This window comes from Mustela nivalis, assembly GCF_964662115.1.
Source record: "Mustela nivalis genome assembly, chromosome: 6".
Lineage (NCBI taxonomy): Eukaryota > Metazoa > Chordata > Mammalia > Carnivora > Mustelidae > Mustela > Mustela nivalis.
This window is the reverse complement of record NC_139025.1, coordinates 10,018,211-10,032,893: the sequence shown is the minus strand read 5'-3', so window position 1 is coordinate 10,032,893 and position 14,683 is coordinate 10,018,211. Positions and strand designations below refer to the sequence as shown.

General features: G+C 50.1%; 2 protein-coding genes across 11 annotated transcripts in view; both read right to left on the bottom strand.

The window, feature by feature from the left end:
- Positions 1 to 14,683, bottom strand: part of SYNE3 (spectrin repeat containing nuclear envelope family member 3) — a 978,380-nt gene that overhangs the window by 713,042 nt on the left and 250,655 nt on the right. The window lies entirely within an intron of this gene.
- Positions 318 to 14,683, bottom strand: part of CLMN (calmin) — a 111,842-nt gene continuing 97,476 nt past the window's right edge. For 4 of the 10 annotated variants that reach the window (XM_082733255.1, XM_082733258.1, XM_082733253.1 and 1 more), the window contains 3 exons: positions 12,664 to 12,724; positions 11,986 to 12,056; positions 318 to 10,020 (listed from right to left, as the gene is read on the bottom strand). In XM_082733255.1, coding sequence (XP_082589381.1) covers positions 9,852 to 10,020; positions 11,986 to 12,056; positions 12,664 to 12,724 — 301 coding nt within the window. In that variant the 3' untranslated portion in view covers positions 318 to 9,851. Of the gene's footprint in view, positions 10,021 to 10,989; positions 11,587 to 11,985; positions 12,113 to 12,663; positions 12,725 to 14,683 lie in introns of those variants that run through there. The other 6 variants (XM_082733260.1, XM_082733256.1, XM_082733259.1 and 3 more) reach the window with 4 other exon arrangements.

Sequence of the window (14,683 nt, the reverse complement as noted above, 5' to 3'; positions counted from 1 at the left end):
CTCTGTTTTCTGGGGAGCCCAGGGTACCGGAGTCCCTTGCTGTGGGTCCAAGGGCTGGTAAGAGACAGCTTCAAGTTCAGGTAGTGTTAAGGACAGAGCCATGTAGCTATTACTGGGTTGCCTAGTAATATTGAGGTGTCTTCTAGGAGCTTCGCGTGCCAAGGCTCACACTCCCAACAACCTCTACAGCTCGAAAGCCAACTGGCTTCACGCTTACTGGGACCATAGTCTTGGTGATTGGGATGTGGGAAAGACAGTGCGATTTCTGACTGGCAAAGGCACCGACACGCAGGGAAATAAAAGTTATCAAGGACATGGACAGTTGGTGAAATTTATACTTAAAAATTTTCTTAAGAATACATGGGATTTTCCAAGACCATTCATCATAGCACCGAGCCTACCATTCCTTAATAGAAAACGGTCAAATAGCAAATACTCCAGTTAATTTCCCATAGGTATAAATTATGCAAATAGTCATTTATATCTTCATTTACAATAATCAATAAATAAGAGGGCACATTCATACAATTTTTTTTTTTTTTTACAAAGATCCCTTTTTACAAAGCTACGGCTATATATATATACTCAGTAGACAAAATAATCCTTGTTCTACAAAATAACATTTCACTTTTTTTTCCCATAGTTCTCTTGGCGCTCTCCATACAAATGTACCGACATTGTCCCTGAAGCTCTGGCCTGATGTTAAAAGAAACAGTAGCAGTGAATCTGTTAAACATATTTACAGATCTTGAAACAAACTCCTATCATCATTCACTAGAACAGGCTCCTGAAAAACCATTGCCTGGCTGTCATCTGTCCAGACGACACAAGGGAGGGAACAACCATTTCTCCTATTTGTCTTTGGCTGTAAGGCAGGTGATGCCAGCACTGTCTTACGGTGTGAGCTCAAGCACAAAAGGCAGACCTCCTCCTCCTCACAGCGCCCCGCCCCGCAGGTGCGATGCTCATTCTGGGACATTTTCCACAAACGTGCCAGCCTTTGGCGGAAGGGACCCGGTGTTCCCACACAAACACCCGACATGAGTGGGGTTTCTGTACCTGGGGATTTTGAGTCTGCTAGGGGAAAGGGGGAAAGATGGGAAGGCTAGGAAGGGCCTGTTTAAAGTTCTTTGTTCCTACTGCTGAACTTGGGCATTTGGGATAGATTTCTCTGGCAAAGTGTCCCTGACACGGACTTCATTTGAGGAGACCGGTTTCGTTCCGGGAGCCCAAGGCAGCAGAGCTCGTCAATTCTGCTCCAACGTTCATCCCCACAACCTCCGACAGACTATGCTTTGTTTTACCAAGCCCTTTCTGAAGGCACCTTTATCAGATACGAAAGCCGGAAGGAATGTTCTGACAGCTTTGGCTTTCACTTAGAAATACAGACATGCACTGACTTTAAGCAAATAGGTCACTTACTGAGATTAAAAAAAAAAAAATCTATCTTGTTAACCGTTGGCTTTTTAAACATAGGAAGGACTTTTTAAAAGATTTTCCAACTTCCAACCCAGAGAGGTCAATGAATTATTCAAGATGTCACAGCAGGTGAGCCAAAGCCCCCATGTGGCTTCCTGATGCTCAGGCCAGTGTTGTCCTACTCTGGAACAATGTCAACTCTCTAGGTTACAGAAACGCCCAGTTTCCTTTAAAGAAGTGGTTCGAGCCTCAGGGGACACTTAGAATACAGGCCTTTGTGCCTCTCCTGCCTCCTAGCACAGCACATGCTCTACTGTCTCCAGGTGTGACTTAAAGAAGCGGGTGCTACCACAAATGCAATAAAACCGTCAAAAGATTTTTTTTTTTTTTTTTTTTTTGCAATAGTGCAAAATTCCCAACTTGTAAACTTAAAGGATACAGAAGTATTCCTAGCCCACAGACCAACCGATCACGGCTTCATCCAAGTAATCCAAATCCTCCCTCCCTATTCTCATTGTGTTCTGCCCAGCCCAGTGAAGTGTCTTCGTGTTTTGCAGGAGAGCGCTTGATTTCCTGCTCTGAAGAGGCACGTGCTGGGAGTGCGCCCAGGTGGCTCAGTCGGTTGGGCGTCTGACTCTTGGTTCCAGCTCAGGCTGTGAGACGAAGCCCCACATCAGGCTCCATGCTCAGTGAGACCCTTGCCTGAGATTCTTTCTCTCTGTCCCTCCCCCAACTCGCGCTTGCTCTAAGAAATAAATAAATCTTAAAAAAAAAAAAAAAAAAGCATGTGTTGGGGGTGGAGAGGTGATTAGCTGAGGCGGGATGACTAGTCAAGTGGTGGCTGAAGTTTTTGAGGTCAGATGCCGAGATTTTGCTGCTAGAGGTTCTTTAGAGCAGTGATTTCGGTTGCAAATTTGCAAGCATAGATGAAAACATGAATCTGGGTAACCTTCAGGCATTTTTATGCAAGCAGGAAGGAGACATCTGAGTGGTTTCGGTATGGGGTTGGGAGTGGTGTGCAGAATTCTGGGAGGGGGGAGAAGGATGCGTGGTGGGGAATGGCGATCTGACGAACCAAATTCACCACCTTCCCAGCTCTGGGACTCTCTACCCACAGATGCCAACGTGGCCAAAGTCATCAAGAATCAGAACCTCCTTAAGGTGTAACTTTATCTTCTAAGCAGTGAAGTCCAGGGTGAAAATCAGCATTTGAAATCAGCATAGAGGGGCACCTGGGGGGCTCAGTTGTTAACGGTCTGCTTTCAGCTCAGGTCATGATCCGAGGGTCCTGCGATGGCGCCCCGCATCAGGCTCCCAGCTCAGGGCAGAGTCTGCTTCTCCCTCTCCCACTCCCCCTGCTTGTGTTCCTTCTCTCACTGTTTCTCTCTCTGTCAAATAAATAAGTCTTAAAAAAAAAAAAATGAAATCAGCAAGGAGCCCAATGTGGGGCCTGAATTCATGACCTGTGATTAAGACGAGCTGAGACCAAGAGCTGATCGCGCCACTGCCCGAGTCCCCCAGGTGCCCCACAAATTCCTCTTAAAAGGTTTGGTTAGATTTGAGACAGAGCAGCTAGTGCAGATGGTGGGCTGGAGAGGCTGGAGGAAAGGAGGCATCTGCAAAGCTCAAGAGGAGAGGAATTCAGAGCAGGGGATGCGGACACTTGACAGCTTCCGGGCAAGCTTGCAAGAAAGCATTCATTCAGTGAGGATGTATGTAGGGTCTGCTCCGCGCAGAAGACACTGGGAGAACTTCATGATCATCCGGATACCAGATGAGAGCAGGGACTCAGACCTAGATCTGGCTGATTCCCAAACCTGTGCTTTCTGGGTCCCAGGACACCTCCCGGAGGAGGAGGAGGAGGAGGAGGAGGAGGAGGAGGAAGGGAGTCATGATGTAAGGAAAATGGTTTCAGTTACAGACCCCTATGGGATGGAAGCTAGACTTGGTTTCTGGGTGTCAGGTATTGGAAAGTTCCCAGTGGGATCGGGCCCCGGATGGTTGAGTAGTGCTGTATTTAAGAACAACGTGGTCGAACAGCATAAAGTATTCGTTGTCTCTTCCCCATACACGAGGATGTTCCCTGGCTTGTGCACGTGGCCGCCCTGGGCCGGTGAGAACTTCCTGCCCAGTGTGTTTTCATCAAGGTGCTCGGAGCAAACTGTAAACACAAGGAAGTCAGTCTCTCGGGCTCTGTAGGGTCTGTGGATCACAGGATGGGCCGGGCGCCCAGGAACTCACATGGGCCTCCACCGGCTCTTGAAGCAGGAGCTCCGAGTCTCTAAGCCTTTGCTCAATGACTTGGCCAAGCTCACCCCAAGCCCACGCAGGAGAGATGACAAGGCCTGACGGTCAGTGGGGAGCTCGGAAATATCGGAGCCAGGAGGGCTGAGTGTTCACGTGGAGCTTAAACTCACCGAGTCTGCACCCGATGGAAATGGAAGCTGTGGGGCCCAGCTCACCCCAAGCCCGGGCTTCTCAAGTACCAGGCTCGCTCCCCTGAACTGTCCTCCCTCAAGAAAATGCCTGACGAGCCAGACTCGAGGGATCTGTGCACTCAGCGTCCAGCAAAGAAGCTACATCTCCTTTCTGGGCTCCCTCCCTCGGCTGACTGTGAGGGCACACTCTGCAGCAATTTTCAGCAAACAAGCATGATATCACCCCTACCAACTCTCAGCTGTTGGTGGCTCATCCCTGCTTTTGGCCCTCGTCCTCGGAGGTGCCCTGCTCACCGGCTCAAGGGCTGGATGGATAACCTATTGTTCAGTGGGATTCCCACGGCAGCTGCAGGCCCAGGATGTTAAACCTCCCCTTAAAGGCAGTTTCAGCTGCGGTGAGGCAACGTCGGGGAAAGAGAAAGAACACAGCTGGACCTGGAGAGCTTTACGGGCTCGTTTTCTGGCGAGAGCATTGCCGAGAAAGTTCTGAGAAGCCACGCTGGCCGGAAACTCCGACACAAACCATTCTGGGGACTTCAGGATGTAAAGTTGAGTACAGGTGGGGGAGGCGGCAGAGACCCGTGACGAAGGTCTCTAAGCAGAAAGAGAGAGAGGCCACATGTCAAAACTCCAGTGGGCCAAGATTCAAGAAAAACTGAGCTTGCATGAAAAGCGTCCTGTCGTGGGACTGTACTCCGGTGGCGTCACCACGGGAAGATTAGAGTTCTTACCCCAGAAGCTCTGATGCATTGATACTCAGTAAAAACCTTCTTTACTGGTTTACTCACATTTGCGTTTGAGAGATGAGCTTCATGGCGTTCTGAGTCCTCGGCAAGGAGGGAGGAACAGGGTAGCTTCAGGAACTGGAGGGTGAAGTTTTGGAGAAAACGTCATTGGTAATCAAGATGACCACACTGGGGTCACTCAGTAGCAGTGTGGGATGAGTCACGTCCCCTTCCTGACGTTCAGCGTTCTCATCGCTCAGAAGGAGTTTAAGACCCATAAGAGATCCCTAAGATTATCAAATATTCTATGATTTACAAAACTTGACCAAAGAGGCGGCCTCTAAATGCTTCTGCTTTCTGAAACGCATGCACTGTGTGAGGGGAGACGACTGGTGGGCGTTTGTTGCACCCCAGAAAGGGAGCGGCTGTCCTGGGCAGTGCAGGTTCCAAGTCCTGGTGGGAACCCATCTCCCTACGGAGGCCAGCTCGGAGCAAGACAGGAAGTGACGCTCAGGTTCCCCGCAGCTCACCAGCAGAGAGAGAAGCCCCCTTTGCTGGCAAACATGAGCATGGGCTACCTGTTTCCTACGTGAAGCCAGGGTGGTGAGGGAAACCTGGAAACTGTTGGACACCTCAGACTAGAGCTTATGGGGAGGTGGGGGATCCGAGTGTCTGGGGGCAAGGCGTGAACACAGAGGAAATAAAGAAGGATCGCTTCTTACTTGGGGCCTCCTAGCTGAGCTTCCGCAAGCCTTTCAACCCTCTCCGGCAGCGGGCACCATGCAAAGGCACTTGGCCATGGCTCAGCCGGATGGCCATTGCCACGGCCCCAGCTAGACTCGGGGAGGGTTCACAGACAGGTGAACGGAGCGGTGAGCCACCCTGTCAAGCGGTGAGCCTTCTGTGGGATCTGTGGTTTAGGATGGTGTGCTGAACACATGGGCTCCTCCCATCCCTCGTGAAAGCCCATGAAAATAAGAGCAAAGAAAGACAGACAATGGGGTAATAAAGGATGACAGCAGGCAAGAGATGCCAACCCACGTGTAGTGGGGCAGAGGTCCCGACTGCCCCACACCAGCATAGACATGCCACCGAGCGGCCACAGTGGCGGTACTACCCCACAGGGGAGTCAGAGGAGCTCTATTTCAGGGGGATGCCGGGCACAGCAAGGCAGGAGCAATTCAGCGAGTCTCAGTACTGATCGTGATGAACTTGCCTGCTTGGGTCAGGACACGAGCACTCACATGTGTGCTAGGATCTCTGGGTACAGCTCTACAGTCTGCGCACTGAACAAAGGCACTTGGCTAAGGGAAGAGTTGGTAGTAAAAATCTAGTCCTTGCTCCGCTACTCAAGTCTTGCCCAAGCTCAGGTCTACATCCCACTGAAGAAAGGGGCAAGAGAGGCCACCTGCCAGTCAAGCCAAGTGCCTATGGGTGGCTTCTGCCCATGGGGGCATCTTTCTCTAAGTCAGCCATCGAGAGGGAAGGCCTTTTCTCGAAATTGCATGAGGACTCTACATAGGCCAGTAGCAGCTCTATGGATGTCCTGCTTTCCCGGGCAGGAGAGAAGTGAAAATATCTTGAAAGAAACACAATGAGTTCCCCTCCCATGGGGGGTCCAGGTGCCAATCCCATGACTCTAGAGTAAATCCCACCAGTTGAGACACAGAGCTTCCAGTCTGTTTTCTGATGGCTCACCCTTCAATATGAACAGATCCAGAGAACCCCCAGCCTGTGATGTGAAAGACAGAGCCTGAGGCTGACCAAGAGAAAGGGTACTCAGAGGAGACAAAGCCAGTACGGGGAGCAGAAGTAACTTCCCCAAAGCCACTCTCCTGGGCATCCACAGGGAGAGAAGAGCTCCATCCCTGCAAGGAGAATAGGACACGATAAAACAGGAACAAGAGAACAGTAACAGAATATTCCGGAAACCAAGCATCCATCAGGTATGCGAGAAGATAAAACTGAAGACCTCTCCCTAAGATCAGATCCCCAAAATAAAGAGGCCACACATAGAAAAGATATAAAATATTAAAGGATTATAGCTCAGAAGATCCAACACTCGGATAATGGGTGGTTCAGAAAGGATGTGAATCATTAGAAGATTTATGGGTTGCCTGGGTGGCTCAGTCAGTTAAGCATCTGCCTTCAGCTCAGATCATGATCCCAGGGTCCTGGGATCGAGCCCCATGTTGGGCTCCCTGCTCAGTGGGGAGTTTGCTTCTGCCTCTGTGCTCACTTGCTCTCTTTCTCTCTCAAATAAAATCTTGAAAAAAAAATTACAAAGTTTTCCATGAAACCAAGCATGACATTCATAGCATCGAAGATGCACCACCATCAGGACATCAGGACAGCTAGGAACACTAAGAAGTAAGGGATCTTGAATGCTTCTGCAGAGATGGGGAGAAACCCAAGTCCCATCTTAGAGGTTTGGAAATCTGGATGGTGCCAGAAGTCTCCACAACTAGGCTGGGGGGCAGCAGGAGGGAGTTACTCTCCACCGGCAATCCTATACCCAGCTACACTGGGGGACGGGCGGCATCAAGACATTTTAAGGTATTCAAAATCTCAAGAAATTTACAAGATTGACTTCCCACGTCAATTTCCTCAGGAAGTTACTAGACAACGTGCCACACCAAAAAATTAAAAAAAAAAAAAACCCAAAAAACAAAGATTATCAAACCAAGGGGGATCACTTTGGCAAGAAAGGGCTTGCTACACAGTACACTACTTGACTCGGGAGTGAACTGTCATTACTTGCCTACACTGAAGACACATGTATGAAATAATGTGATGTAAGCACATCAGGGACACAAAGTGGGGGACAGAGAAGGGTGAGACCCACCCCATCTACCATAATAGAAGTTGCAGGTGCTTCTAATTTAAATCAGGAAAATAAGCATAAGCATGTTAATGCAGCAACACAAAGGTAAATAATAAGCAATAGTTAAAAGCTTTGAAAGTGTTGCTTCTAGGGAACCAGACTTAGGGGACTGCTAGTTTTCATGAAAAGCCATATGGTACTTGTTTCTTCATAAACTATGAATATGCATTACTTGGATAAGAATTAAGAGTCAGTTCTTTAAAAAAAAAACACACAACACAAAAAACACTCAAAGCCATGGGGTGGTCTGTCCTGCAGGCTTCTCTAGACACCTTTGATACCCAACTTCCTCTCTCATGGAAGCCTAGACCCAAATGAGAATTTTTTTTTGCCTTCAAAGAAGAAATTTGTTTACAGCCAACCGGAACCAAACGATTTTTAGGCAACGGGCCACCGGGTGGTTCTACACAGTATTACATGTTGTAACGGGTGGGAGAAGCAGCCTGTAGAGATTTTTTGGAACAAGGTCTAGCCCCATAAAATGGAATGATTCATGTTTGGGTCAGCTTCTCCCTGGCTCTTCCAGCATCTAGTTTAGACAAGGACCGCGTGCTGTGCGGGGTTATGAAATACCACACACGTCATCTGTACTATCCGTATCTCTGAGCTTTCAATGATGCCAAGGGAGCTCAGTAATTAGCCCGTTCTCCACGGGACGCTTGGCCTTTAAGATGGAACCGCTCCAAGCTCTTGACAGCTTTCGACAAGGAAGGCTCAGATTTGTTCTAAGAACCAAGGAGGCGAGAAGGCAGGCTATAACCAGAATGGGATTTTGGCTGTCATTGATCAAAATATGCTATGTAAATTCTTTTGGCCATGCTGGAATTCTGTAAACTTGGAAGTCCGCTGCCAGAAATTTTAAGCAAGCTTCTTGCCTTGCTTGGAGAGAGCTCTGATTTCAGGAGGAGGAACAATTACCAGCGTGGCAGCCAACCGGCTGTCCCAGCGGTCAAGGGCACTCCAGAGGTCACAGGGGCCAGGCATGAAAATGAATGCAGCTTCTTCGCTGGGAAAATACGAGCGCAAAGCAAAGGTTGTAGTTGGCCTGTTTTTGGTTTTGTTTAAATGAGGACATCTTTATCTAATCATTTAATTTTTTTTTTTTTTAACGACACTCATGGATGGACCCGAGACAGGTTTCATTAAAGAGGGGCCGGCTCTGGACCAGACATCAGGTGGCACAGATGCCCTTGCAAGTCTGTTCCTGGTTGGCTGTGTGACCCTGGTCAACCTGCTCTGCCTCTTTGGGTTCAGCAGACAAGAGGCTGTTTGAGGTCCCCTCCTGACCTATCGGTTTGTACCTCCTTGACCTACTGGTATGTGATTTTTAGGAGTACGGCTCAGAGAGGAAAGGCCATGGAGGAGGAAGTAAGACGAGGGCCCCAGGGCCTGCAGCTTGGCTTGAAACGGGGGCAGGAGGCTGGTGCAGGGCAGAAGGAAGATGGGAGGGTGGGTGGAGGTCTCCCCACAAACCGCCTGCTCCAGTCTACTTTTCCAGGTACCTTCCAGAATGTCTTTTCAAGAATCCCAGTATGACCAGCCACGAAGGCTGTCCGTGCTGACGCCCCAGCTCCAACGTCAGCCGCAACTTGTCCTGAGCCCAGCCATTCCTGCACTCCTCCTCCGAGAGTCTCCCCTGGCTAAGACATCATTTGAAAGGAGGGTTCCATGGTTGGAAAACATTTGAAAATCACAGCTTTAACCTCAATCCAATCAATGCCAAATTGAACGTCCACCCTCTCTTCCCCTGCTCCCTCCAAAAATATTAGGGGGACAGAGCGCACCCTAGCTCCCTACACAACCCCCCACTTTCCTCCTTGGGTTTGCTGTTCCGGAAGACAGCAGCTTTGTGCTGCTCGGATATAACCAACAGCCAGGCCACAACAGGTGCACGGACACCCAGCACCTTCACTCAAACCCCCCTCTGGGAGGAATACGGGGCAGTTTTCTTCCCCATGGAGGTCCCCCGTGGGGCATCCCCCCAGCTGTTCCCGTCAGGAGGATGTCCTCTGTAGAGTCAGGTCACTCGAGTCCATCCGGACCCTAAACACCTGAATGGGGGGTGGGCTACAACCCAGCTCGTGGCTAGATAGGAGCAAGGACGCTTCCTACCTGACGACGCAGGCACGCAGGATCCAACGCCACCTGACGCTCTAGTCTGACACACACCTGCATGTCGAGGACACAGCCAGGGAGAAAAGCACGCTCAGCACTTAACAGGACAGAAAGGAAACCGGGGAGAAGCAGGGAGAAGGGGGGCTGTTTCCCTGCAGCCCTCTACTGTCTGCACAGGTGCCCCCCTCCAGCCCCGAATAACAGTGAAGGAGGAAAAGCTCCCGCCCCCTGCTCAGGGGCCTGTGGATTTTTATTATGCAGACACGCGCATCAGAGTCTGTTGACGTCCAGCTGTGGGAACAGCAGCAGGCAGTAAACCAGGAGCCAGAGGAAGAGAATAAAATACATCATATCCGGCTGCTGGACAAACTGTGTCAGAGAGTCGCTCTGGGGCCTCTGGCTCTCTAGCAATGTGGCTTCGCCAGAGTTGTTGGCCCTCCTGCAGGACGGAAGACACAGGCAAGGCAGTTACACTCGGGTCCCGGGTTGGAGGACTCCCCCGCCCTGCCTCCCCCGCCTGTAACCTCACTGCCCAACGGGAGAGCCCAGGGCTTCCCAGCCAGCCGGTCAAGAGGCCCCTCGGGGCAGGTGCCGACCCAAGAAGAGGGCCGGGGTCCCGGGAGAGCACTGCGTTTTTGCGCAGGCTCAGTTCATCCGCACAACCCTAGGAGGGCTGGGCCATCAGCCCCATTCTGCAGATGGGCATACCGAGACTCACGGGGGGCCGTGGCTGGCTTGCTCAAGGCCACAGAGTGACTAAACCCCCCCACCCCCCTCATCCAGGACACCTTCCTTTATGCCACGGTGTCCTTAACGCAGAGCTGGACACTGACGGCACTCTGCCATCTGTCACTAACAGAGGGGACGTCATAAGTCATCTAAAGGAATAGAGTGCCCTGATTACAGATCATTTAAAAACAGCCATTGGAGACACAGGCACGCCCCGCCCCCCACCGCCCGGCTTTGGATTTTGGCTTTGGAACAGAACCTTGAAGATAATGACTAGACTTGACTTTGGTCTGACTAGTCTTTCTTCTTTTGTGTTACAGAGGGTGTCCCAGTGTGATGTTTCACTTTGGCTTGGTGGATAAAACCTACGAGGGTGAGGTGGTGACCAACCACAGCTCCCAGTTCCGGCCAAGGAAAGGGCTGGGGGTATCATCTGACCGGAAGGGGGTTGGGGGCTTCTGCTTAGACCTGCATTTATGGAAAACTCAAGTGTGAGCTTCTTAGGGTCATCTGGGGTGGGCAGTGGAGATTATGAGGAGGGAAAACCACCTCTTCCCTGATCCGTGTCCTGATGCAGAGTCGAGGCCAACAAGGGGTTAAACCATGGCCTTTTGGTCTAGGGAACTCATTCACATATGACAACGGACAGAATTTTTCTTTCTTAAAACTTAAAAAAAGATTTAAACTCTATTTATTACAAAGGTAATAAATGCTCCAAAACATTGGGAAAGCATGACTGCATTTCTTCACCTTCTAGTTTAAATTGTCAAAGTCTCTATCTCCTGAAAGAGAAAAGCACTACTTTCCTAAGGAGTCTGTCGTGCCCGGTGGACAACATGAATTAATATTTCCATTTTACGGCAGAGGAGGGAAACAGGTCTTGCCTCTGGCCAGAGAGACAGGCTTCTAAGGGTCACACTCACGGGTGTTGGGTGATATTCAGAGAGGCTTTTCCACTCCAATAATCTAAGTCCTTCCAAGCCAACCGAAATCCGTGGCAAATATTAAAAAAAAAAAAAAAAAATCGAGATAATAAAATGATTCGGTAACTTTAACACGGATAGGGGAATCTCCGGATTGCCCGAGTTTGGGGGATTTCTCTGGGCTCCTGTGTTCTACACGGGCTGCGATTCAGCAAGATCTGACTAGGTCATCTAGTTCTCGAACAGCAAGAAATACTTTCATAGACATCCTGGCATGTTTGTACTCCCTCTTCATGTCTGCTCTGATGCCATAAAACTGTAAAATCAGCTCAGTGAGCTTCTGAGTATTGTACCTGCAGTGGCGACACAGAATGAACACGGGGTCAGGGGCGACTGGGTGGAGACCACACCCAGCATCACATCTCTCCTGCCCCACTCTACCCCTCCCCTGCTGCACCGCATAAATGCAGCTATAGGCTCATGACCCTGATCTGGCTTCAAACGGAAGCCTTATCTGAACCCTGCCCCGCCCCCCGGTGTCCATCAATTTCCACTCTCCCTCCTGCTTATATCCAGTTTCCATTCATGTGCTCTGCACCAGATATCTCCTCGCACGAGCTCAGGTGATGACTATGGCCATCGACCAACGAGAGGTGGAGAAGAGCCACCCCACAAGGTAGACTGCATCATGGAAAAAGAAAAAAATATACATATCTATAGACCCCACAAAACTTGCGAGGAAAGACACCAACCTGGTTAACGTTCGGTTTCTTCTGTCATCCAGATCTGCTGCGTTCCTCAACTGAACATAGCTAACATGATCCTACAGTGAAATTTATAAACAAAACCCCCGCAACCCAATTAGTAAAGATGAAATCTCTGAAACAGAAAATAAAATGATTTTAAATATACAAAGCCGAGCATGCAGCACTGTTCTCAACATTGCAAACATTCAGTTCCCAAATCAAGTTGCTAACTGAAATTCTACAGCATTCTACCTTCTCCCCCAACCCCTGCCTAGTGAATCAGACAGGCACCACCACCCGCCACCCGAGTTGGGGTGCAGACCACGGTGCTCTGGGTCCCAACACAGCCCATGCTAAGAGTTGCTGCCTTAAAGTGTTGCACGGATATCTCCGAGGGTGGGCTTTCTGGGCGTGGGCACCAGGGTAGGGTTGGGGGTCTTGGGTGCACAAAGAGGCCTTCGGGCTTTACCATCATTTTTTATCACTTTATTTAGTCACACCCCCTACTGCCCACACTGGACATCCCACTGGACTACGCTTAACCACAAGGTTTGAACTTGCTTCTCTTCTATCCAAAAGTCTATCTGTTGCACATCAGTGATTTCAAAGCTCTGGGCTGAGGAGGAAGGATGGAATTGAACTGATTAGCAGGGCTCGTGCAGAAGAAGAAATTCACATACTAACCGATTCCAAAGACCTGTTAGTATGTCGTCGAATGTAAATGCTGGAGTCACTGTGACTAGTCCTGAAAAACAAACACATGTTTTGAATTGGTTGCCACCAAGGGCTCTTCGCGGCTCAGCTGTCCGGTCACCCCCATCCCGAGTCCTCCACCTGCGGATTTAAGGCAAGCTAGGATTTCGGACCCAGCAACGGAAATCTTATCCAATATGTTGGGTTGGGGTGTGCTTACAAATAATGGGATGGGTATTAGAGACACACTGTGGCCTCATCTACAGGAAAAAAAAAAAAAAAAAAGCAAAAATAACAGAAAGAATTTTAAATAGCAGATCACATATTTTTCAAAGTCCCAGGGTTTCAGGGAAGGAAGGGAGGCCCTTCTCCAAACAGCCCAAAATCTGGGAATTGCTGGAGGTCTTCTGCTAATATCAGATCCAGGCGGAGACTGGCCATCCAGACTCCCTATCTAGTGCTCCTTTCTGGGCAGAGCGCTGCTGTCTGACTGTCCAGCTCTGGGGTGTGCCACCTCTTTTCCTTTCATACCCGAGGATGCTCATTTCCTGACTGTATCTTTGAGGCTGATGTATGTCTGATCATCTACTAGAGCTGGTTCACACGGGGCTGAGGCAAAAGATACCCAGCCAAGCAGCCTGGGCTCCTGATTAATTGGCCATCTTAGTCACATATTGTAGGTCTCTGATCAGTTTTCCTCATCTGTAAAATGGGTCATCATTCCTTCCCCAGCTACTTCGTGGAGCTGCAGGGCTGGTGGTAAGAACAGTATACTCCAGGTCCCAAGGGCCCCGTCTTGCCGCTCGACAGAACTAGGGCTTGGGTGTCAGAGAGAGCCACCTCTGTTTCCTGAAGGCAAACCTCCCACGTGGCATCTGGGGCTCCAAGAAAAAGGCATCTGACCCAAGAGTTTATTCCCTGGGAATTCATACCTGGCAGCCTTGGTAATCCTGCCTGCTGCCATCCCAAAGCTTCATCAACCTCTTCCCCTGCCTTGGCATGTTTCCAGCTAATAGGTATTGAGTACCTACTATGTGCCAGGCTCTGGGTGTGGCCCTGGGAAACTTCAGTCCGTGTCCTCAATGCAAAGCCTGTGCTAGTTTCCCCAGCACAGGAACGAGACAAAATGCATCACGAAAATGTATCACAAAATGACAGCCTCAGGTGTCAGGGACCCAGCACTGTCCCACTTCACGGGAGTGCCCCGAGACGAAGGGAAGCCCGACCTGCTCATAGTATTTTCTAGTAAGAAAAGCACATCTGCTTCAGGAAGGGCCCCTGTCCTTCTCCCGCCCTCTCTTTTTCCGCCTGTTTTCCTGCAGGTGGTTTTTGTCTTCTAGGACCGTCAGGCTTCCCTCCTGAACCTCATTCTTTCACCAGACATTATCAAGAGCCTACTGTGTGCCAGGCACTGGGCTTGGTGCTGAGCCCACCCACCACAGCCTGAGAGAGCAACCTGACTCATTCGTCATCCACCCGAAGAAGAGTTCTTATTAGAGGCCAGCTGTGAGCCAGGCGTGGCGCTAAGTGCCAGGATGGCTGTGCGCCCTCCCTGCCTCCGGGAAGCTGCTTCCCCGTCTCAGGGAACAGCAGATGATAAACAGAGCCTTACACAGACAACAGGAGAAAGGGCTGTTTTGAGAGATGCTGTGAAGAAAGAGAGTAGGATTGTGAGAACAGATAAAGGGGGATTAAAAAGAGCCCAGAGCAATCCAAGAAGGCTACCTGGAGGAAGTGGGAGTGGAGCCGAAACCCAGGGAAGGAAGTCAGGGAACGTGCAGGGGACAGAAGGGGTCCTCAAAGGCAAAGGAGCTTGGGGGGCATTCAACGATTTCAATGAAGGCCAAAGGGCTTGGCAGGCTGGGGAGGAAGGCAGAGGTGACCCAGAACAGACACGGATGAGCCTGGACGGACAGGTCCTCCAGAGGTCCCACAGGCTCTGGGACAATGGGCCTTTCTGCCTAGACCAATGGGAAATGCCAGGGGGGACCAAGTCAAGGTACAGTCAGGA